General features: G+C 43.4%; 1 protein-coding gene across 3 annotated transcripts in view; it reads left to right on the plus strand.

Moving 5' to 3' along the window:
* The window catches only part of EPRS1 (glutamyl-prolyl-tRNA synthetase 1), a 488,457-nt gene that overhangs the window by 266,088 nt on the left and 198,396 nt on the right, over positions 1-23,973 (plus strand). For all 3 annotated transcript variants that reach the window (XM_069233874.1, XM_069233875.1, XM_069233876.1), the window contains 2 exons: positions 6,703-6,927; positions 8,403-8,668. In XM_069233874.1, coding sequence (XP_069089975.1) covers positions 6,703-6,927; positions 8,403-8,668 — 491 coding nt within the window. The remainder of the gene's footprint in view (positions 1-6,702; positions 6,928-8,402; positions 8,669-23,973) is intronic.

Genomic DNA, 23,973 nt, shown 5'->3' on the forward strand with positions numbered 1-23,973 from the left:
AACATTTTCATATGGCCACTCTTCAGGATGTTATTCCTCTATTACAACTAGGCAACTTTAGGACCTAAAGGATGCTTACTTTCACATTCCTATTCATCCTGCACACTGCAAATACCTAAGATTTGTCATGGCAGGAATACATTAGCAATTCAAAGTATTACCATTCAGAGTCAGACTACTCCCAGAGTATTCATAAAATGCCTCACAGCTGTTGCAGCACATCTCAGAAGAAAACAAATACATGTTTTCCCATATTTGGACGATTGGCTCATCAAAGCCAATTCATCCGCACAGTGTCAAAAACATATTCAAACTACAATTTGTCTTCTACACTGTCTGAGGTTCACCATAAAGTAGGTCAAATCTGATCTGCAACCTCTTCAAATACAACCCTATCTGGGAGCTATCCTCAATGCACAATTAGGAATAGCCTTTCCCAACAAAAACCGGGCCCAAGCTTTTCAGACGTTAATTGCAACATTAAAACAGAACCAAACAGACAGTAAGAACTGTGATGAAACTGAGTAATAATGGCAGCTTGTATTGCCATAGTGCCTCATGACAGACTTCACGTGCGTCCTCTTCAACAATGTCTCTCTCTTCAATGGTCTCAGGCACATGGTCAAATGGAGGAGCTAGAGTTGTTGGACCACCCAAACTTCTCTTTCTACATTGGTGGAATATCACAAACCTTATGAAAGAGTGGCCCATTGTAGACCCTGTGCCTCAGATCACTCTCACAGAGTAACAATTCAGGGGATGTCAGACAATACTAATTTGTCTCTTCATATCAATTACCTGGAACTACAAGCAATAATCTTGACAATGAAAGCATTCCTTTCACAGTTGCAACACAACAGTGTTGATTTATACAGACAACATGACTGCCGTGTACATAATCTCATCAACTGTCTCACCTAGCCCAAACAATATGGAATTGGGTGTTTCGTCACCACATTCCTATAATGGCACAATATCTCTTGGGATAGACAACCACTTAGCAGACCTACTAAACAGGATGCATCAAAAAACACACGAGTGGGAACTCCACCCACAAGTCCTTCAACAGTACTTCAAAAGGTGGCGAACACCTCAAATAGATATATTCGCAGCATATCAAAACAGAAAATACTAAAACATCGCCTCCAGGTACCCACACCCTCAGTCCAAGGGCAATGCCCTATGGATGAGTTGGTCAGGGATATTTGCTTACGCTCTCCCCTCTCTCCCATTCTTACTATTTGTAGTCCAGAAGATAAAACAATCTTCCCTCCGCATGATCTTAGTGGCCCCTACATGGGCACGTCAACCATGGTACACAACACTTTTGGAACTCAATTGTTCTTCATCATACTTCCCAACCGACCAGATCTTCTGACACAAAAACAGGGACAGATAAGCCATCCAAATCCCAAATTACTCAACCTAGGGATATGGCTCCTGAAGTAATAGAATTTGGATATTTACATTTATCATGGGAATGTATGGATATCCTTAAAGAAACATGCAGACCTAGGACTAGACAATGCTATGCAGCAATATGGAAACGTTTTGTTTGTTACTCCCAAACCAAAAAACGTTGAGCCTCTTAAACCAACAGTACAAGACATTGTACAATATTTATTACACTTACAAAAAGGAAACTTAGCCTACACATCTGTTCGTTTACATTTAGCCACCATAGCTGCATATCTTCAAATAGACAACATATTTCTATGTTTAAAATTCAGTTATCAAAGCATTTATGGAAGGACTAAAAAGAATAATTCCACCAAGGGTTCTTCCAGCTCCATCTTGGAATCTTAACATTGTGCTCACAAGGTTCATGGCTCCACCATTTGAGCCACTTCACTCCTGCCCCCTACAATTCCTTTTCATTATCACCTCCCTTAGACATGTCAGTGAGCTTCAGGCATTAACGTTAGAAGGACCTTTCTTTCAAGTTCATAAAGAAAAAATTGTATTAGGAACTAATCCAAAATTCCTTCAAAAAGTAATTTTGCAATTTCATATTAATCAAACAATAGAATTACCAGTTTTCTTCCCACAACCAGAATCTGCAGCAGAAAGAGCTCTACATACTCTAGATGTTAAAAGAACTCCTATGTACTATATAGATAGAACAAAACATTTTAGGAAAACAAAACAACGTTTTACGGCTTTATCCTTACCCCACACAAAGGAGATCCTGTATCTAAAACAACTATAGCAAGATGGATAGTCAAATGCATTCAGACTTCCTATACTAAAGCTAAACAACAATTACCTGTACCACCTAGAGCACATTCCACTAGGAAAAAAAGGTGCATCCATGGCATTTTTGTGTAACATACCTATAGCAGACATTTGTAAAGCAGCAACATGGTCTATTCCACTCACATTTACTAAACATTATTGTGTAGATGACTTTGCGAGACAACAAACTAATGTTGGACAAGCTGTACTTGAAACACTTTTTCAAACAATTGCAACCCCTGCACACTAGCCACCGCTTTATGGAAGGACTGCTTTACAGTCTATGCACAGCATGTGTATCTACAGCTACATATGCCATTGAACGGAAAATGTTTGTGGCATGTAGTGCTGTAGATTCACATGTGCCCTCTCTCCTCCCCGTAAGTGTGCAGATGTTGCAATTTTATTCTTATATATAAAATGTACATATGTAAATACAGTGCATGGACTTCTTTTCTATACCGCTATATATTTTTCACTACTTCATTCTCCCGCCTGCGGAGAAACAATCTAACAAAGGACTCGATGCCCATGTGCAGTATTACCGAGAGGAGTCACTCGATCCCGTAACTCAAACTTTCTTTGAACAAAAAACAATTTGTACTACTTCGAACCCAACACTAGACGGCGTGCCTATGCACAGCATGTGAATCTACAGCACTGCATGCCACGAACAAGATGTCTACTGATAAGTAATATTTTCCTTTTTAAAGCCTTACCGGTTCCTTTTAAAGAACATGATAGTGGTCTGGTGTTTTTTACAGGATTCCAACCCTGTGGCCACTCACTAGAGGCCGCAAATTGAGATCTGACAAGATATTTATAAAGCAGGTCTATCTGTGAAGACTGATGACTGAGGATTTTGCATTGCAACCTTTTAGGACATAGGTCGCAAAGCACTGTATAATTAGGATCCTGTTTTACCCATACATTTAGACCTGGATATCGTTGCTATGAATATCAGGTGAAACCATCACAGTTGATCGAAGCACCTTTTTATTGAGAGTGAATAAAAATTGTCCCCGCTTATGGTGAAAGAAAGTTTCAATTCTATTAAGGAGACAGAGGTGAATATTATGCATAACGTGATTCATTATTTCACCTCTAACAGCACCTTATGGATAACCAGAAAACACAAACTAAATTTCCCAGGTTTCCTGAAGGATATCAAGAGTTAATGTTCTCTTGTTGGTCTGTGTTCCTCCGATTGCAGTTTTGATTCCGGATATGTGAGTTCCCTTCTTAAAATGGTAGGATTGCGACTTCTGGAGGGCTCTGTAATGAAGTTGGCCCGAAAAGATTGCTTGTATTGCAGATAATAGGCCTACTGACCTCTCAATCTGTCTTAGTGCGGTTCTAGTTTTGGAAAGTGTCCTCCTTAGTTTCTGATATATTCTGGCTATCTTCCTGGGCGGGAAGCTTAGGGTTTCCTTGATTGAGTCTGACCAGTCCCAGAAAGGTCACAGACACTGAGGGAATCATCATGGGTTTTTCTCTGCTGTTGATGAATCCCAGATTCTTCAGAAGTGAGACAGTCATCTATAGTTGATTGATCGATCTCTCCTATGATTGTTTCAAGGTCAAGATGTTGTCTAGGTACACAGGAGGTAGATGGCTTACACCCTGAGCGATTTCAGTGCTGTTTTCTGGAATTTAATGAAGCACCACAGCACTGATGAAAGGCCTAAAGGAAGAGTTGTGAATTCTAAGACTTGCTGTCTCCAAATGAATTGTTGGCACCAGGGTTTGAATAGGGTGATTATCAAGTATGTGTTCTTGAGGCCCAGGTATTCCAGTCAGTCTCCAGACCCACAATACTTCTCAGGAGACTAATACCCTCCATTTTGAAGTGGTGGAATACCAGCCACTTGTTGAATTCTGAGGTTTATTACCAGATGGAGACTCTTTCCTTTTTCCCCCCACTAAAGAGACTGCTGGAAAAATAAAAAAAAACCTTAGGCTCATGAGACTTTTCAGAGGAGTTTTTCACTTCCAAATCTGCTACCTCCTGCTCTACTAGTAATGAGACTTCCTTTGAAAAGGCCAAGGTTTGCGGGAGTGCAGTGTGTTTGTTGGGTGAAGAGGGAGGAGGGAATGGGCATAAAACATTTATGTTAACCCCCCTGATGGTTTGTAGGACCCATTTGTCTGTTAATGTGTGTCCACTGAAGAAATACTTCACCCATACTTCTCTGACCCTTACGTGGAAAGAAGAGGTAGGACTCTCGAGTCATTTCTCATGTTAAAACTTCTGGATAGTCATCTGTTGTTCCTTGTTCCCCTTGGCTCCTCAAGAAGAGAAGAATCCTCCGAAACTAGCTTGGTTTTCCCATTGTCCTCTCTTAATATAATGGTCTCTTTCTAGGGTATGATTGTAGGGACCGCTTGCAGAGTGCTCCTTTCTATCCGGGCTTGGTGAGTACCTTGGTAGCAAATACTTTTTTGCTTGATGACTGAGTGTTGTCCAGTAAGGTGAAGGTGAAAACAAATTTGAAGGGTCACGGAAAAGACCCCCAAGGGTCACGACCCCCACATCCAAAGAGGCCAAATCGCATAATTTAGGTTCCATCTTTAAGCACAGTGATCTGTAGCATTCTGTGGAGCTCTCACAGTCATCATTTCCAAGGAAAGGTATGGCCCTTTGATCCTGCCAGGGTATTGTGCGATATAAGATCTTAAATGTTTATCTTTCTCTGCCATATCTAAGATATTTGGGCAGAGGTTCCACCAGGTCAAGGTGCTCATCCTGACAGGAGCGATCAGTGCCTTCACTAAGGGATTTGATGTACTTAGCTGGAAAGGTAGCTAGTTTGGCATCAATTTGGTGATTTTTATAAGACCTAACCTTCCAAGGATGGGTGGGGAAATTTTGCTCTTAGTAGGTTACGGGAATCTTTGCCCAGAGGTTTGCAGAGGCAGCCAGCCACATTGGAGGCCATTGACAGATTCTGTAGGTTGTGGGTGATATTCTCAAGATCAATTATATGTGAGAGTGGAGGATTATCTGTGCAATTGTCTACTGGGTCATAGTTTGAGGTCTGTGCTTCAGGGGACAAAGAAAGGGGTCACTTTGTTTCCCTGGGGCTCCCTGGTCACTTGGTTCCCTGCTAGGCCAGCCCTCAAGGGAAAGAAGCCCTATCTGGAAAAGCTCTTTTTATGTGATCAAAATCATCCTCCACCGGTTGAGTTCCCAGACATGATTACACTTTGATGTAGAAGCTGTCACGGGTGACTGTGGAGGTTCTTTGAAGATCGTATGTCCTGCAAGGTCTGTCCTTCAGTTAAGAGGTTCTAGGCAGTTGGCTGTCAGTTCTAATAACTTCCTCTCCAGAGATGCTAAAACATGTGAGACAGCTATTTTTACTGAGAACTCTGCAAGGTCTCCATCCCATTAAATGAAATCCACCTCTTGCTCTTTTAGGTAAGAAGAATTACCCTTTTGCATCATGACTGGTGCCCCCACCCCCAATGGGATAGGCAGCCACTATTTGCTCAGTTAAGGAGGAACCTAAGGGTTCGGGTGGGGGCAAAGGACTATATTTAAATAGGCTAGGCCTGGGCTTCTCCTGGAGCACTAAAGGGGGACTTTCACTAACCCAACACAGGCCCCCAGTATGGGATGTCTCACTCCAGGCCTTGCTGGGCACGTACTGCCATCAGGTTTGAATGCACACAGTATTTAGGTAACATGAACAAAGTTTTTGGGGTCTGATCACTAAGGCTTTTTCTTTGTACTGGTCACTGAGCCGTGTCTACTGACATTCTAGCTCCCCAGCAATGTACAGCAGGGTTGAAATTCAGGCAGCACCTGTGGTCTGTTGGTGTGCCCTCTGGTGGAGAGTGGACCTCAGCACGCTTAAGCGTGCCCCCGCTTTCAATGTTGGATTTGCCCTGGTATTAGAGAGCCAGTACCTAAGGTCCATTAGAGAACAGCGATTAGCGTTACCTTATTATTCACACGATTTCACAATATATAGCACAGAAAATACAACTATCAATTCAAGATAAAAACAAGCTGTAAGGTGAGAGACCTCTGCTGCTGGAGCAGCGAAGACATTTGGGACACAAGAAACACAGGAATTTTCAATGGATAGGAGATTTGCTGATTCAGCCATTTTTCTTTCCCATTAAAATGTAGTTTGTGTTTCTTGGTTATCCTTGAGATGTTGCTGGAATAAAATAAAGAATAAAGTAATGCATAATCCTCACCTCTGGTCCAGACATAGAAATTAAGTTGATTGGAGTGTATGAAACCTTACAAACTGTAGTAGCATAACACGACTACTAGACACCATTTCATTTGTCTTCTGCAGTTAAGGTTGGTTACGCTGTTGTTGCTTTTGTTTCCAGAGAACCTTTTCTCATGTAATGTTTAAGCAATCTTATGTTTAATTGCTAGTACTTCTGCGTGTTTTTCCTTATCTCATTTCTGTCACCAATTGCAGCTTATTTTTTGCCTTTGTCCAGGATCAGGTAGATGAAGCCATTAAACTTCTACTTTCCTTGAAACTGGAATACAAAACAAGCACCGGGCAAGAGTACAAACCGGGAGTGCCACCGTCTGAGGAAAGTGCCATCTCCTCTCAGAGTAAAGATACCATTAATAACGCCTGTGAAGTGAAAGCTTTGTTTAAGAAAGTGACGGAGAAAGGGGAAGAAGTCCGGAAGCTAAAATCTGAGAAAGCAGCTAAAGTAAGTTGGGGATTTCACACTTTGTATTGCACCCTACTAATTCTCTTTGCCTGCTCCTCTGTTGGCACATCCTATACTGAGGTGCATTAATCTTAACTATCTTACAAAGCCTTTCTCATAGTCTAGAACAGGGTTCTGCAAAGTCGGTCCTGGAGAGCCGGGTCCATGCCAGACTTTTAAAATATCCATATTTAGAAAAATGTAGATTTTGGAAACATCTTTTTTCTAAATGTGGATATGCTAAAAATCTGGCATTGACCCAGCTCTCCAGGACCGACTTTGCAGAACCCTTGTCTAGAACATCTCATGTGAAATTTCTGTAACAATTGTTCTGACATATGTTTCCTGTCAGTGAGATCTTCGAACATATTGAGTCTGCTGATATCCTGTTCTTACTTTGAACCATTTTCAAACAATTGGCAGACCTTTACAAGTATTGCATAACAGTCAATGGTCTCGGTACTGGGTGCTATGATGATCCTGTGGTTATAATATGGAAAACAGAACCAAAGGTGCTAGACTGGCAAATCTCACTCAGGTCTATTTAAAACATTTCTGTAGGGACCTTGAGCATGGTTACATCCCTATCAGTTCTGCACACATTGTGGGCTTACCTTTCAAAAGAAAAGGAAGTTTACAGGAGTGTTTACTACGAATTGGTATAACATAACTGCAAGTCGTGGAGTTGAAACTGAAGGTGTTATCGCCAGGTCAATTATATGTGACTTCACCACCTGCTTGGGATATAAATATAAAGCTGGCTAGACAAATGCCAGTAGTGTGGAACGTTGATCTATTAGATATGGACAAATTGTATAAGGTGATCAAACTTCCGCCTCAAAAATTAATCAACAGTTTCTAAAAATGAACAAGGAGTTTTGGTAAAGACACATCCTAGATTCATCCTCAAAGTAATATCTCTATTCTTTGTAACTCAAACTACATAGTTCCCACTATTCGTTCATAACGTAGAGTCCGCACCAGATGTAGCAGTTCACCTACTAAACTAAGGGGGCCCTAATGTATTATACTGACAGGACACCGTTGTTCAGAAAATCTGATTAACTTTGTATCATAAAACTGCACTAATATCATCCTGTCACGGAGAACAAGTATATAATGCTGGATAGTTTATTGTACTAAGTTATACTACTCACTAGCTCATAAGACAAGTTGGGTCAATAGCACACCTACATGCAGCACGTTTCTTTGTACATCCATTCATTATGTATTAATATGGAGCCATTCCAGCAAGTCAAGAAGCAGCAGTAAGGCACAGAATATTAAGAGAACTGCCTGTACTAATACAACTTCATGCTTCCCTTCAAAGAGTGACATACCACTTTGTAATTTATACCCAGCATATGAGACCAGAACAGTTTTACAGCTTGTAATCCCACTTGTCTGTTTTTAATTCTGTTGTTGCACATGTAATTGAATCTCAAAGTTGTTTTCTACTTGTTTTGTAATGAAAGGATAAAGTGGATGCCTCTGTAAAGGAGCTTCTGGAGCTGAAGGCAGAGTACAAATCTTTGACTGGCACGGAGTACAAGCCAGTGACTTCTGCCGGCACAGAAGAGACAGACAAGAAGAAGAAGGAAAAAGACAACAAATCCGAAAAGCAGAATAAACCGCAAAAACAGGGCGACAACAAAAAGAAGCAGGCTCCAAAAGAAGACAGCAACAGCTTACCTTCTGGCGGGGCCCCAGGAGAAGGACAGGGTCCTAAAAAGCAAACCAGGTGAAGAATTATTTATATAATACATCCAGTGTTATTATGTGCAAATGGTCTTGCAGAAATCCTAGAAAATCAGAGGTGCAGGGCCACTATAACACCTTTCCTAACCAGGACTCCCTTAAGATTTTAAGAAGCCATCTACCACTAGAATTCACTAGTGACATGCTTCATCCTCTGGTCTACATTCAAGACCCAAAGGGCCAAATGTACAAAGGGTTTAGTATTTCTTAATGGACCGAAACGCAATTTCGGTTGGTTAAGAAATGCTGAATTGCCTTTTCAGATATACAAAGGCCAGTAGGGAATCACAAAAAATGCAATTTTCTACCCAGTACAAATTGCATTTTGGGATTGTCAAATAAGAAATTGCAAATAGGGATTTCTTATTTGCAATTTTCTAACCACATGTACAAGGCATTTCCTGAAAAGCCAAATGGGAATTTAGGAAATGCTATTACCAAAGACTGTTGATGGTAACCATGTGCAAATTTGGAAAAATTAATTCAGAATGCATTTTTAAAGTGCCATGATGTAGCATGCAAATGCCTCTAGGGCATATGGGCCCTTTCTATGTGCACCACATTTTGTTTGGAGTGCATCGAGGGGGGTCATAGGGCCGTAGGTACCCTTGGGTTTGCATTTCCGAATAGGAAATCACAAATTTGGAAATGCAAAAACATTCATATCTATGGTTGTAGCATTTCTTAAATATTGATTTCCCAATAGCGATTCCTAGTCTGTACTAATCACTATTTGGATATGTATGTTTTTGTACATTCTGTTTTGCATTTCTTAAATAGCGATTTGTTAGGGTTCACTATGTAGGAAATGCAAAATAGGAATTTCGTAGGTCTGGCCCCTAGTACTTCTGAATTGGCTCAGCCTCCCTGGGAAACACCAATTCTATGTGAAATTGTTAGTGGGATCTATATAGTGTAGGTGAAATTACCTCAAATATCCAAATGTAATTCATTCAGTTTGTCTAGTTTGGTAAGGTTAAAAACAAAAGGGATGTCAAGGACATGTAAATAGTCCTCTACATGTCCAAACAAGAACGGTCTACATATTTCAGCCACCTTGTCCAAGGCTGGGTCTTGTGGCTTTCCTCAGGATCTCTCTATTGCAGATCCCTGTTATCCTAGGTTTTGCGTCAGTATCCTACGCTCATTGTGGCAATAGTCATTATTTGTGATATAGTAGTGTAAATTGAGGTTTGTAAAGTGAGTCCATTCACTCATGCAAGTCACTGATGCACATATGATTTGGGTACATTGGCCTGGTAACTGTAAGGATGAACAGAAAAGCACATAAAACTGAATATTGAAGAAAGGCAACAATCATGGTTCTCTGGAAATATGCCCTGGAAAATAATTGCTATCTCACAAATAGCGAACACTGAAAAATACTGGTATTATGTGATGACAATAAAGCATGTGAATAGCGACAACATGTATGGAGCTATTTCTTTGTGTAAGCTCCGAAGGTTATACTTTACAGTACTTCTGTCGTGACACTTCTGGGTGACACGTTCATGCAGAGTAAAGGAGTAGCATTTCTTAGAGTAAACATGATTACTTCAATATGGGGCTTACTAAGGCCCCACAGGGCAAAATAGAGATGGGCGGACTTTGTAGTCCTACACTGCAGAGTCGGAGTCAAATAGGTTCATTAGCAAGGGCACCTTCATACTGATTAACCAGTGCACACTATCAATTCGTCAAGGGTACCAACACGGCCATGTTTCCCCGCTGCAACCTCTATGCCCTGCGGCCACTGAGGAACGGGCTCTGCCGATTCTTAAGTGATCCCTGATTAGGAAAAATCTTACAGTAGTCCACTCCCTTTTGATTTTCTGTTATTGCTGGAAGTCGGGTAGTTGTACCTCTATTTCTACCTCCCTTTCTTGATTCTTGCAGAAATCCTAAACAGTCTTGGGACAGAGAGTGTCTAGTTTGTATTGTTTTCTTTTCTTGACCTTAATCAAAAACTTTTATTGATTTGTAACTCAAAGAATTTATCGGCGCTTACGATAATTCTGATCTTAAAATTAATTACTATAGACCTTAATGCAAGATTTCATGCTACAGCCATTTCAAATTGTTTCTTTCAGTTGCAGATTGTTCTTGGGGCTGAAATTGCATGTTTTGTTTGTGAAATTAATCTTCTTTGAGGACATTGTTGTTGTCACACTTCTCCAAGAGCTGCGGGTTATTTTCAGAACTGCACATATTTCAAGTATGACATCATGTTTCTTAGAGATTAATCTGACACCTGTTGTCTGGCCTTCAAGAGTGACTGGTCTTCAGCCACCTTCCAGTGATTTTAATACTACAAATTAGGTTTTATGAGATCTACTAAATGCAGTGTCTAAAACTGATATATAATTCTGACAAACTTTTTTTTGTTAGGTTTTTAACCTGATATTCTAGAAATTAGCTTATGTAGTGAACTCAGAGCTGTTGAAATGTGCGTACCCTTAAGGCACTTGCATAAGATTACATTTCACTACTATCGGTACCAATGAGTTCCAGTTTATCACATAGTTTGTTTAAAGAAATGCCACTTCTTTTATGGTCGTCCTCATGTTCTCGGAATGATGCTGCTCGGTTTTCGACTCAGTGCCTGCTAACCAAACCCCAGTGCCTGTTCCCTTCAACTTATACAGGTTTATCAAATTGGCTCATACCTAATATGGTAAGCATGTAACTCCCTCGTAAATAGCACCCAAGGCATGTAGGTTAGAAGGTCACACCCTGGGTGGTGCACAAGTAAAACAAGACCCTGAACACACAATTTGTAGGCTAGAAGAGCAGTGTTAACTGCTAGCCTGACATAGCCATTTAATGTAACGGAAAATCCAGCTTCCCCTCTTACATGTGTAAGTCACCCCAATGGCAGGCCTGTTGAGTCCTAAATTAAGGTGCAGCGTATTCCATGGGAAGAACATGTAATTATTAATGCAAAACTGGTGTATTTACTATGGGAAGGCTTGGTTGGCCAATTGGCAGATAGTCGCATGCGAACAGCTTGCATAAGACTGGCCTGATTCTCAGTTCAAAATTAATGTAACTAGTTGCAGTATGCAACTTTATAAAGGTTGCCACTTTGTTGCTTTTAGTCCCCTGTGCCCATACCATTTGTACATAGTCCGGTCACCAAGACAGCTTTCTACCCTCTCATGGATACGTGCTAATGACTCCCAGGAAAGGACACAATAGGAATCTGCTATGGAAGGTTGTGTCACCTCCATCCTGCAGTAAACCACATGGGTGTTGGCCCAAAAGGCGAGCTTCAAAAGGGAAACTGCCTTTGAATGGCAAATGGTTAACACTTGGGAGAGGGGCTGCTCCATTGTTGAGGCTGACCGGCTGACACTGAGGATATGAGATGGGACACCAGTTGCCAAACTGTTCTTCCAGGGGTGTGTACCCTCTTGATAGCCACACCTTTGGGTTGGAGAAGGGAGCTCCACATGTTGGGAGGGGGGTCCTACCATTTTGGAAATGGGCAGAATGGTGCATCCTGGGATGCCGAGATGCCACACTTTGAAAGAAGTAGTCATCCGGTGGGAAGGAACCTGGTAGCCCATTGGCTACCAACCACATCCTGTCCTGAGCTCATTTTCTGCCCTGCTGCACCGTGGATCCAGCAAAGAGACTGCATCATCTTGGGCTGCGCCTGCTGCCCTTGGTGGCTAGCATAGGATAGGGACTGTGCCTGCTGTGTCCTGCTCAAGGAGTAGACTTTTCCAGAGCCCAGCCAAAGCCAAGAGACTCCAAAGGCCAGTTACTGGCCGCCTGTTAGCAGTATGAGGACACAACTGAAGAAGCCTTTTGGGGCAAGTTAGTAGCCCAAAGTCTTCAACTTGTCACCGTGCATCATCAGGCACCAGGACCCAACACACAAGTTGCACCAGAGTTCACTGAGCTCAGGAGTCCCGTCAAAATGCAGAGGATGGGTTATCCACCCAGGAAGGGTTGACCAGTGACTACAATACTGGGGCACAGGTAGTCCGATCCTATGACCAGAATTATTTCACCCACTTCGTAGACCGAGGAGGAGTCGCAGCAAGACCCCTCTCAGCCACATCGCATCCACACCGTCTTTGATCATCTTCATCGTCCTTAATCCCTTGCATCGGGACCACTTCCAGGAAAGCCCTGCAAAGGATAAAAGTGCCCCCTGGCCCAGTTAATCCAAACTTTTTGGTGAAAAATTTTTTAAGTGTCAAATTCATTAGATTTGCCAATGCTTGATCCACGGTTGAGTGAAATGCTTTGATTGACTATATCTTGTAAATTCTATATAACCGGAACACTCAGAGGGATCCTTTTCATTGTCGTGTCTAAAGGTCAAAATACAGCCTATTTTCATAAATTGGTGTTCGGTTTCTTTGGTGGCTTGTTGATTCCTTCAATTGCTTTGGTGCTGCTTAAATGCTTTACACTTGTTCCTCTGTGTAAGCCTTGCTGCTCAGAGCCACAGGTACCTAGGGTGGAGCTGAGGTTTTACAGATGAAATCCAAGGGATTGGTAAGGGTTCTGCATGGTGTGGTTATGCAAACACACCATAGAATACACCAGATTTTCCTCACATTCTGGACATGGGTAGCTAAGCCAAGAGGTATGTATGGTTCTTAGAATTGTGACTTCTGATTAAATGTTAAGCTTCTGCTAATTTCATTGACATACATCTGACCACACATTGAAAGTGCAGCTTCCATCCTGATAGCACCAGTTTTTGAAATGTAGATCGAATATTACTGTTTAGTACAGTAGCAGTAATGGTTTTGTTTTACTCTGTGTATTGCAGTGTATTTACCAGCAATCTCAGTCCCTAGAAAAAACTGTCCCCTAACAATGATTGCATTTTGTAAGTTGACATCCTGATTCAACACTGATTTCAAGCATTGACATGTTGGCACTTTTCTTCTTATATCAATTAGTTTCATGATTAGTCCCATGGATAAACATAGTAGTGCTTTACTGTTGCCTCTGGGATTAAAATGTCATACACAATTTTATATGTTAGGATGTTTTAAGGTGCTGTATGTTCATTTGGAACGTCAAGCTGCTGCAAGTTGTAAATGCTAAACGTGGGGCTTGTAAAATAAGCGCAGTTTGCCGCTGTTCAAGGAGTGCACCTAACGCACTAGATAATCAGGATGGAACGGTTACTGTGCCTCAGTACAAATGCTATATTGAATCAGTGAAAAACCATTAGTCTTGTGGACCAACTGGAGTATGGCAGCATCTGCTGGATTCTGGGTTACAATGTTGGGCTTCGATTTAGGACTGGAACAATTGTAGATGGGGAAATTCTATGAACATTGGACTGGACAGTTTGTGAAAGAACTAAGAGGGTCAGAGGCTGTTAGGTGGGTCCTTTAATCATCTAGAATCTGAAGAAGAGGGTCCTCAATTGTCTTCTTTCATTATGTGCTCAACCTCTTGTAGTCCTCTTTCATCCATCTCAGGCCATCTTTTGCTTTACATATGCACCTAAAGAAGTAGTTTTATAGTGGGTTATGATGCAATATTTTTTTTCTTTATAAACCATTTTATCATGCTTATGTGCAGCTCAAAAGCTGCAAGAAGTTGAGGAACCACATGTTTTCCATTGGTACATAGTGCTTGACATTTAATTTGTTATAGCATGCTCTTCAGCATCAAACAAGAAAATACAGTGCATACTGTATAATCTAGTATTTTAATGTGGAATAGTTTTAAAATTTGAAATATATCCTGTGTTCCTTAATGTAGATAGTGTCCTTAACCAGACCTTAATAACGGAGACAAATCAAGAACCCCTGAAATTCGACAAGTCAACCGTGGAGCTTGTTTAAAATCCTTGTTGGCCAAAAGACAAAGTTGTTAGTAGAGAAAGATAAAAGGGTGCAGACTCAGATGATGGCAACTACCTTTTTGTAGAAACATGAGTGTTGATTACTTTTCAGTGTAAGTTAACTTTTCTCTCTGGTTTTCAAGTTGTATCATGAAAGAGGGATGCATTTGTGATCTTTAACATTTATGAATTTCCAATCAACTTCACCACCCAAAAGAAAGGTTAAACCTGTCCCACCATTGACAGTCTCCATCCACACTCTGAATAGTGGAGCTTTACACAGATCGTCTTGCTTCAGCAACATATGAAACTTATGCACTCAAATAATGACTGCCTGCCTTGAACACATTATTCCCATCTTGTTGGGAGGGGTGTTCAAGAACCTCTCCCAGAGCAGGCTTTGTCTCTGATTGCCCAAGAGCAAATGCTCTCATCCTTAGGGGTCAGATTTGTGCCTGGTGGTGACAGGCTGCATAAACTAGACAGTCTGCACACTGGTAGTTGGTAGGTTTTCAGGGGGGAACTCTGGGTGCATGTATTAATAAATCCATCACTGGCATCAGTGAGGGTTTATTCATATGAGATATTCGATACCAAACATCTGTATTTTCAGTGAAGGCATCATGTTGCTGGGAAACACTTAGTGAACAGTGTCCAGCACATGTACTTAAACTGGCTTCTCTGTTAACTCACTATTAAGAATCAACGACGACGTAGCAGGGGCATATCTGATCCTGCAGTTATGTCCTCACACGTAATATAATACACCCTGCCTTAAGGCTGGAATGCCTGCAGTAGGGGTGATTTACATAGGCTTTGTGCCATGTTGTGTTTTCACTTTTAGCTGCCCAAAGATGCGTCACCTGCAATGGCAGTCTGCATGTGATAGGTGAGGGATCCCCAAGTGTAGCACAATACATGCTGTAGCCCTTGGGGGACCTTCTTTGGTACCCATGCCCTAGGTGCCAGGGGTGCCATTTACTAGGGACTTAGAGGGGGGCAAATGTATTGCCAGTTGGGGAACAGCTGTAAATTTGTGGGGAAAGAAATCTGGCACTGAAGAACTGGTTAGCAGGATCCCAGTGCACTTTCAGTAAAAAAAAATGCATCACATACCAAGCAAAAAGTGGGGGTGCCCATGTCAAAAAGGGACCCTTTCCTACATGCTCCACATAACAGAAAATCACATAGGCATAGACAAGAAATATAAAAATGTACGCTCATAGTATGAAGTTTACAGGCACAAAATCAAAAGCTTGCCGCACATAATGTTTCTTTACTGCTTCAGCCACTACTTCACACAGCAGCAGCTGAGTTTTCTGTCACAATATTCTTCCCCACATGACAAGGTAGGGCAGGATTAGGCCCATATCAGACAGTAAGAATACCTTCTTGATACATCAAGACAAAAACAGGGCAGTGCTACACTGGCTTGCAATTACAGAAACACTGGGGAAAAAAAAAAAAAATATATATATATATATATATATATATGTATATGTATGTTCGATGGCATGTGTTGCTGCTGCAGATACACATGCTGTGCACATCCCGCCATCTAGTGTTGGGCTCGGAGTGTTACAAGTTGTTTTTCTTCGAAGAAGTCTTTTCGAGTCACGAGATCGAGGGACTCCTCCCATTTCGGCTCTATTGCGCATGGGCGTCGACTCCATCTTAGATTGTTTTTTTTCCGCCATTAGGTTCGGACGTGTTCCTTTTTGCTCCGTGTTTCGGGTCGCAAAGTTAGTTAGAATCTCAGAAAAATCGTCGGTATTGTTTGCATTAGGTATCGGGTTAGTTATAACAGATCGACACCGATTTTTTAAGAGCTCCGGTGGCCCTTTGGGTTTTTTTCGATTCCCCCGTCGGGGCCTGGTCGGCCCGGCCACGTGTCTCTTCAAGGCTGATGGAAAGGACCCCATTCCACTTCTGACCAAAATGTCACAACAAGTATCCGTATACAGATCAGAATCTGGTCTGTAACTTGTGTTTGTCTCCAGAGCACAAGGAAGATACTTGTGAAGCCTGTCGAGCGTTTCGGTCCAGAAAGACATTGAGACCGAACTGCGAGAAGACTGTAGATGGCGTCGGCGCAGACAGGACAAGGGCGTTTCGAGGAGGAAGAAGAAACTTTCTCCATCCAGGAGTTGGGCGAGCTCGATCCAGAAGAAACACCGAAAACCGTGAGTAAGACGTCGAAACATAAAACTCACGAGAAGACCACAAAAGCCCAGGGGACGCCACCGCCAACAGGCCATGGCTTAACCCGAAAAATAGGTGACCGATCATCGGCACCGAAAAAGGGCACGCTGGCGTCGAAGTCATCCGACTCCGGTTGAGATACCGCCACACAGCAATCTCGGGCCCGAGACAGCGGCTCCGAGCAAGTTCGGCACTGAGACAGCGGCACCGAAATGGATCGGCACCGAGAGACCATGACGCCGAAAATAAAGGTTTTGTCTGAACCGAAAAAAGCAGCCGAAAAGGTTTCGATACCGAAACATCCGGCCTCGGAACCGAAATCAAGTTCCTACACAGAGGAACAAGGACTGTCCTCACAAATGAAAACACATAGATTTGGACAGGAACTGGAGACAATGGAGCCAGACTACACCCAAAGAAGGCTCCACATCCAAAAAGAAACGGGGAAGATCAGCACTCTCCCTCCTATTAGAATGAAACGCAAACTTGCCTTCCAGGAGAAAGACAAGCAGCCACAGGCAAAGGTGGCTAAACAAGTAAGCCTGCCACCGTCTCCACAACGCTCTCCGCAACCATCACCAGTAGCCACTCCACCAATGATGCAATCCCCGACTCATACAGGGATGAGTCAGGACGATCCAGACGCGTGGGATCTTTATGATGCGCCAGTGTAAGGTAATAGTCCTGACTGTTATCCAGCTAGACCGTCACCACCAGAAGATAGTACAGCCTACGCGCAGGTGGTGTCTAGGGCAGCAGCGTTTCATAATGTCAGCCTGCATTCAGAGCCAATTGAAGACGACTTTCTATTTAATACACTCGTCGTCCACACACAGCCAGTACCAGAGTCTCCCCATGCTACCTGGAATGCTAAAGCACTCCAAACAAGTGTTTGAGGAGCCTGTAAAAGGAAGGGCCATTACTCCAAGAGTGGAGAAAAAATATAAACCGCCACCAACGGACCCCGTGTACATCACACAACAGCTAACACCGGACTCAGTGGTAGTAGGGGCAGCTCGCAAGAGGGCGAACTCACACACTTCAGGAGATGCACCACCTCCAGATAAAGAGAGTCGTAAATTCGACGCGGCAGGAAAAAAAGTGGCGGCACAGGCAGCAAACCAGTGGCGTATTGCAAACTCACAGGCTTTGTTGGCCAGATACGATAGAGCTCATTGGGACGAAATGCAACACTTTATAGAACATTTGCCCAAGGAGTTCCAAAAGAGAGCACAGCAAGTAGTGGAAGAAGGACAGAGTATCTCAAACAATCAGATACGGTCAGCAATAGATGCAGCAGACACAGCTGCTAGAACTGTAAACACAGCAGTGACAATAAGGAGACATGCATGGCTGCGTACATCAGGATTCAAGCCGGATATACAACAAGCCGTGCTGAATATGCCATTTAACGGACAGCAGTTGTTTGGGCCGGAGGTGGACACTGCCATTGGAAAAGCTTAAAAAAAGACACAGATACGGCCAAAGCCATGGGCGCACTCTACTCCCCACAGAGCAGAGGCACATTTCGAAAGACACAGTTTCGAGGACAAAGCACAGAACCCACAACCTCACAAACAAGGCCCACTTATCAGAGCCAATATCAGCAGGGAAGTTTTCGGGGACAATATAGAGGAGGACAGTTCCAAAAAAGTAGAGGGAAATTCCAAAGTCCCAAAACTCCACAAAGCAAGCAGTGACTTACACGTCACAAATCCCCAACACAACACCTGTGGGGGGAGACTAACCAAGTTCTACAAACAATGGGAGGAGATAACAACAGATACTTGGGTCTTAGCAATTATCCAGCATGGTTATTGCATAGAATTTCTCAATTTCCCACCAAATGTCCCACCGAAAACACACAATATGTCAAAGCAACACATGGATCTTCTACAACTAGAGGTCCAAGCGTTGTTTCAAAAACAAGCAATAGAATTAGTACCAATTCATCAGAAAGGAACAGGAGTTTACTCTCTGTACTTTCTCATAACCAAAAAGGACAAAACTCTAAGACCTATATTAGATCTCAGAACATTAAATACCTACATCAAATCGGATCACTTTCACATGGTGACGTTACAGGACGCAATCCCATTGCTCAAACAGCAAGACTACATGACAACACTAGACCTAAAGGATGCATACTTCCATATACCAATACATCCTTCACACAGAAAGTACCTAAGGTTTGTATTCCAAGGGGTACAGTACCAATTCAAAGTGTTGCCATTTGGGATAACAACTGCGCCAAGAGTTTTCACAAAATGCCTGGCAGTGGTAGCTGCGCATATCAGAAGACAGCAAATACACGTGTTCCCGTACCTAGACGATTGGTTAATCAAAACCAACACGCAAAATCGGTGTTCACAACACACAAGGTATGTTATCGAGACCCTCCACAAACTAGGTTTCTCACTCAGCTACACAAAGTCGCACATTCAGCCGTGCCAAACACAGCAATACTTAGGGGCGACAATCGACACAACAAAAGGGGTTGCTACTTCAAGTCCACAAAGGGTACAAGCATTTCACAAGGTAATACAGGTCATGTATCCAAAACAAAGTATGCAGGTCAAGATGGTAATGAAACTACTAGGCATGATGTCCTCGTGCATAGCCATTGTCCCAAACGCCAGATTGTACATGCGGCCCTTACAACAGTGCCTAGCATCACAATGGTCACAGGCACATGTTCAACTTCTAGATCTAGTGTTGATAGACCGCCAAACATACACCTCGCTTCTATGGTGGAACAACATAAATTTAAACCAAGGGCGGCCTTTCCAAGACCCAGTGCCTCAATACGTAATAACTACAGATGCCTCCATGATAGGGTGGGGAGCTCATCTCAATCAACACAGCATCCAAGGACAATGGGACACTCAGCAAAGACAATTTCACATAAATCACTTAGAACTACTGGCAGTATTTCTAGCGCTAAAAGCATTTCAACCCATAATAAGCCACAAACACATCCTTGTCAAAACAGACAACATGACAACGATGTATTATCTGAACAAACAGGGAGGAACACACTCAACTCAGTTGTGTCTCCTAGCACAAAAAATATGGCATTGGGCGATTCACAACCACATTCGCCTAATAGCACAGTTTATTCCAGGGATTCAGAATCAGTTAGCAATCTTTCTCGGGATCACCAACAGATCCACGAATGGGAGATTCACCCCAAAATACTAAACACTTACTTCCAAAGATGGGGAACACCACAAATAGACCTATTTGCAACAAAAGAAAACGCAAAATGCCAAAACTTCGCATCCAGATACCCACAAGATCAGTCTCAGGGCAATGCGTTATGGATGAGTTGGTCAGGGATATTTGCATACGCTTTTCCCCCTCTCCCACTCCTTCCATATCTAGTAAACAAATTGAGTCAAAACAAATTCAAACTCATACTGATAGCACCAACTTGGGTAAGACAACCTTGGTACACAACGCTATTAGACCTCTCAGTAGTGCCTCATGTCAAACTACCAAACAAACCAGATCTGTTTACTCAACACAAACAACAGATCAGACACCCAAATCCATCATCGCTGAATCTAGCAATTTGGCTCCTGAAGTCTTAGAGTTCGGACACTTAGACCTTACACAGGAATGTATGGAAGTCCTAAAACAAGCTAGAAAACCAACCACTAGACATTGCTAAGCAAATAAGTGGAAAAGGTTTGTTTATTATTGCCATAATAATCAAATTCAACCCTTACACGCATCTGCTAAAGACATCGTAAGCTACTTGCTACATTTGCAAAAGTCAAAACTAGCTTTTTCATCCATTAAGATAAATCTTACCGCAATTTCAGCTCACCTGCAAATTACCCACTTGTAGGAAGTTGGCTCTGTATGCATTGCAGGTAAGTACTTTAGGAACTTTGAATAATCACAATAGCATATATACTTTTCAAATAAATCACATAGCTATTTTAAAACTAGAGACAGTGCAATTTTCAACAGTTCCTGGGGGAGGTAAGTATTTGTTAGTTTTTGTAGGTAAGTAAACCACCTACGGGGTTCAAGTTTGGGTCCAAGGTAGCCCACCGTTGGGGGTTCAGAGCAGCCCCAAAGTTACCACACCAGCAGCTCAGGGCCGGTCAGGTGCAGAGTTCAAAGTGGTGCCCAAAACACATAGGCTTCAATGGAAAAGGGAGTGCCCCGGTTCCAGTCTGCCAGCAGGTAAGTACCCGTGTCTTCGGAGGGCAGACCAGGGGGGTTTTGTAGGGCACCGGGGGGGACATAAGTTAGCACAGAAAGTACACCCTCACCAGCACGGGGCGGCCGGGTGCAGCGTGCAAACACACGTCGGGTTTCCAATGGGAGACCAAGTGGTCTCTTCAGCGATGCAGGCAAGGTGGGGGGGCTCCTCGGGGTAGCCACCACCTGGGCAAGGGAGAGGGCCTCCTGGGGGTCACTCCTGCACTGGAGTTCTGATCTTTCAGGTCCTGGGGCCTGCGGGGGCAGAGTCTTTTCCAGGCGTTGGGATCTGGGAGTCAGGCAGTCGCGGTCAGGGGGAGCCTCGGGATTCCCTCTGCAGGCGTCGCTGTGGGGGCTCAGGGGGGACAACTCTGGTTACTCAGTCTCGGAGTCGCCGGGGAGTCCTCCCTGAAGTGTTGTTTCTCCACAAGTCGAGCCGGGGGCGTCGGGTGCAGAGTAGCAAGTCTCACGCTTCCGGCGGGAAACGCAGTTGTCTTGAAGTCGCTCCTTTGGAAACAAAGTTGCAGTCTTTGGTGAACAGGGCCGCTGTTCTCTGGAGTTTCTTGGTCCTTCTAGAGCAGGGCAGTCCTCTGAGGATTCAGAGGTCGCTGGTCCCTGGGGAGAGAGTCGCTGGAGCAGTTTCTTCAGAAGGGGGGAGACAGGCCGGTAGAGCTGGGGCCAAAGCAGCTGGTGTCTCCGTCTTCTCTGCAGGGTTTTTCTGCTTAGCAGTCCTCTTCTTAGGTTGCAGGAATCTGAGTTCCTAGGTTCAGGGTAGCCCCTAAATACAGAATTTAGGGGTGTGTTTAGGTCAGGGAGGGCAGTAGCCAATGGCTACTAGCCCTGAGGGTGGCTACACCCTCTTTGTGCCTCCTCTCAAGGGGAGGGGGTCACATTCCTATCCCTATTGGGGGGATCCTCCATCTGCAAGATGGAGGATTCCTAAAAGTCAGTCACTTCAGCTCAGGTTGCCTTAGGGGCTGTCCTGACTGGTCAGTGACTCCTCCTTGTTTTTCTCATTATCTTCTCCGGCCTTGGGGCCAAAAGTGGGGCCGTGGCCGGAGTGGGCGGGCAACTCCACTAGCTGGAATGCCCTGTGGTGCTGTAACAAAGGGGGTGAGCCTTTGAGGCTCACCGCCAGGTGTTACAGCTCCTTCAAGGGGGAGGTGATAAGCATCTCCACCCAGTGCAGGCTTTGTTATTAGCCACAGAGTGACAAAGGCACTCTCCCCATGTGGCCAGCAACATGTCTCGAGTGTGGCAGGCTGCTAAAACCAGTCAGCCTACACGGGTAGTTGGTTAAGGTTTCAGAGGGCACCTCTAAGGTGCCCTCTGGGGTGTATGTTACAATAAAATGTACACTGGCATCAGTGTGCATTTATTGTGCTGAGAAGTTTGATACCAAACTTCCCAGTTTTCAGTGTAGCCATTATGGTGCTGTGGAGTTCGTGCATGAAAGACTCCCAGACCATATACTCTTATGGCTACCCTGCACTTACAATGTCTAAGGTTTTGCTTAGACACTGTAGGGGCACAGTGCTCATGCACTGGTGCCCTCACCTATGGTATAGTGCACCCTGCTTTAGGGCTGTAAGGCCTGCTAGAGGGGTGTCTTATCTATACTGCATAGGCAGTGTGAGGTTGGCATGGCACCCTGAGGGGAGTGCCATGTCGACTTACTCGTTTTGTCCTCACTAGCAGTGAGTGAGGGGTCCCCAGGGTGGCATAAGATATGCTGCAGCCCTTAGAGACCTTCCCTGGCATCAGGGCCCTTGGTACCAGGGGTACCAGTTACAAGGGACTTACCTGGATGCCAGGGTGTGCCAATTGTGTAAACAAAAGTACAGGTTAGGGAAAGAACACTGGTGGTGGGGCCTGGTTAGCAGGCCTCAGCACACTTTCAAATCAAAACATACCATCAGCAAAGGCAAAAAGTCAGGGGGTAACCATGCCAAGGAGGCATTTCCTTACACCACCCAACTTTACTATTTAGGATACCAGTCATAAAAGCCTTTATGGAAGGCCTAAAAAGAATTATACCACCAAGAACTCCACCAGTTCCTTCATGGAACCTCAACAATGTCTTAACACGACTCATGGGGCCACCTTTTGAGCCCATGCACTCATGTGAAATGCAATATTTAACATGGAAAGTTGCATTTCTAATTGCCATCACATCTCTAAGAAGAGTAAGTGAAATCCAAGCATTTACCATACAAGAACCATTTATTCAAATTCCAAAGCATAAATTAGTTCTACGGACAAATCAATTTTTTTTTACCAAAAGTCACCGTTCCACTTGAATCAAACAGTAGAACTACCAGTGTTCTTTCCACAACCAGATTCTGTAGCTGAGAGAGCACTACATACATTAGACATCAAAAGAGCGTTAATGTACTACATTGACAGAACCAAACTAATTCGGAAAACAAAACAATTATTTGTTGCTTTTCAAAAACCTCATTCAGGAAATCCAATTTCAAAACAAGGCATTGCTAGATGGATAGTTAAATGCATTCAAACCTGTTATCTCAAAGCAAAGAGACAACTGCCTATTACACCAAAGGCACACTCAACTAGAAAGAAGTGTGCTACTATGGCCTTTCTAGGAAACATTCCAATGACTGAGATATGTAAGGCAGCCACATGGTCTACGCCTCATACGTTTACCAAGCACTATTGGGTGGATGTGTTAACAGCACAACAAGCCACAGTAGGCCAAGCAGTACTACGAACTTTGTTTCAAACAACTTCAACTCCTACAGGCTGAACCACCGCTTTTGGGGAGATAACTGCTTACTAGTCTATGCAAAGCATGTGTATCTGCAGCTTCACATGCCATCGAACGGAAAATGTCACTTACCCAGTGTACATCTGTTTGTGGCATGAGACGCTGCAGATTCACATGCGCCCACCCGCCTCCCCGGGAGCCTGTAGCCGTTTCAAAGTAAATTTGTAAATATATCACTTTAAACTACATTATGTACATACATATTTACTCCATTGCATGGTCACTATTACTGTAATACACAACTCCTACCTCACCCTCT

The sequence above is a fragment of the Pleurodeles waltl genome, chromosome 5 (assembly GCF_031143425.1).
Source record: "Pleurodeles waltl isolate 20211129_DDA chromosome 5, aPleWal1.hap1.20221129, whole genome shotgun sequence".
NCBI classification, from domain to species: Eukaryota; Metazoa; Chordata; class Amphibia; order Caudata; family Salamandridae; genus Pleurodeles; species Pleurodeles waltl.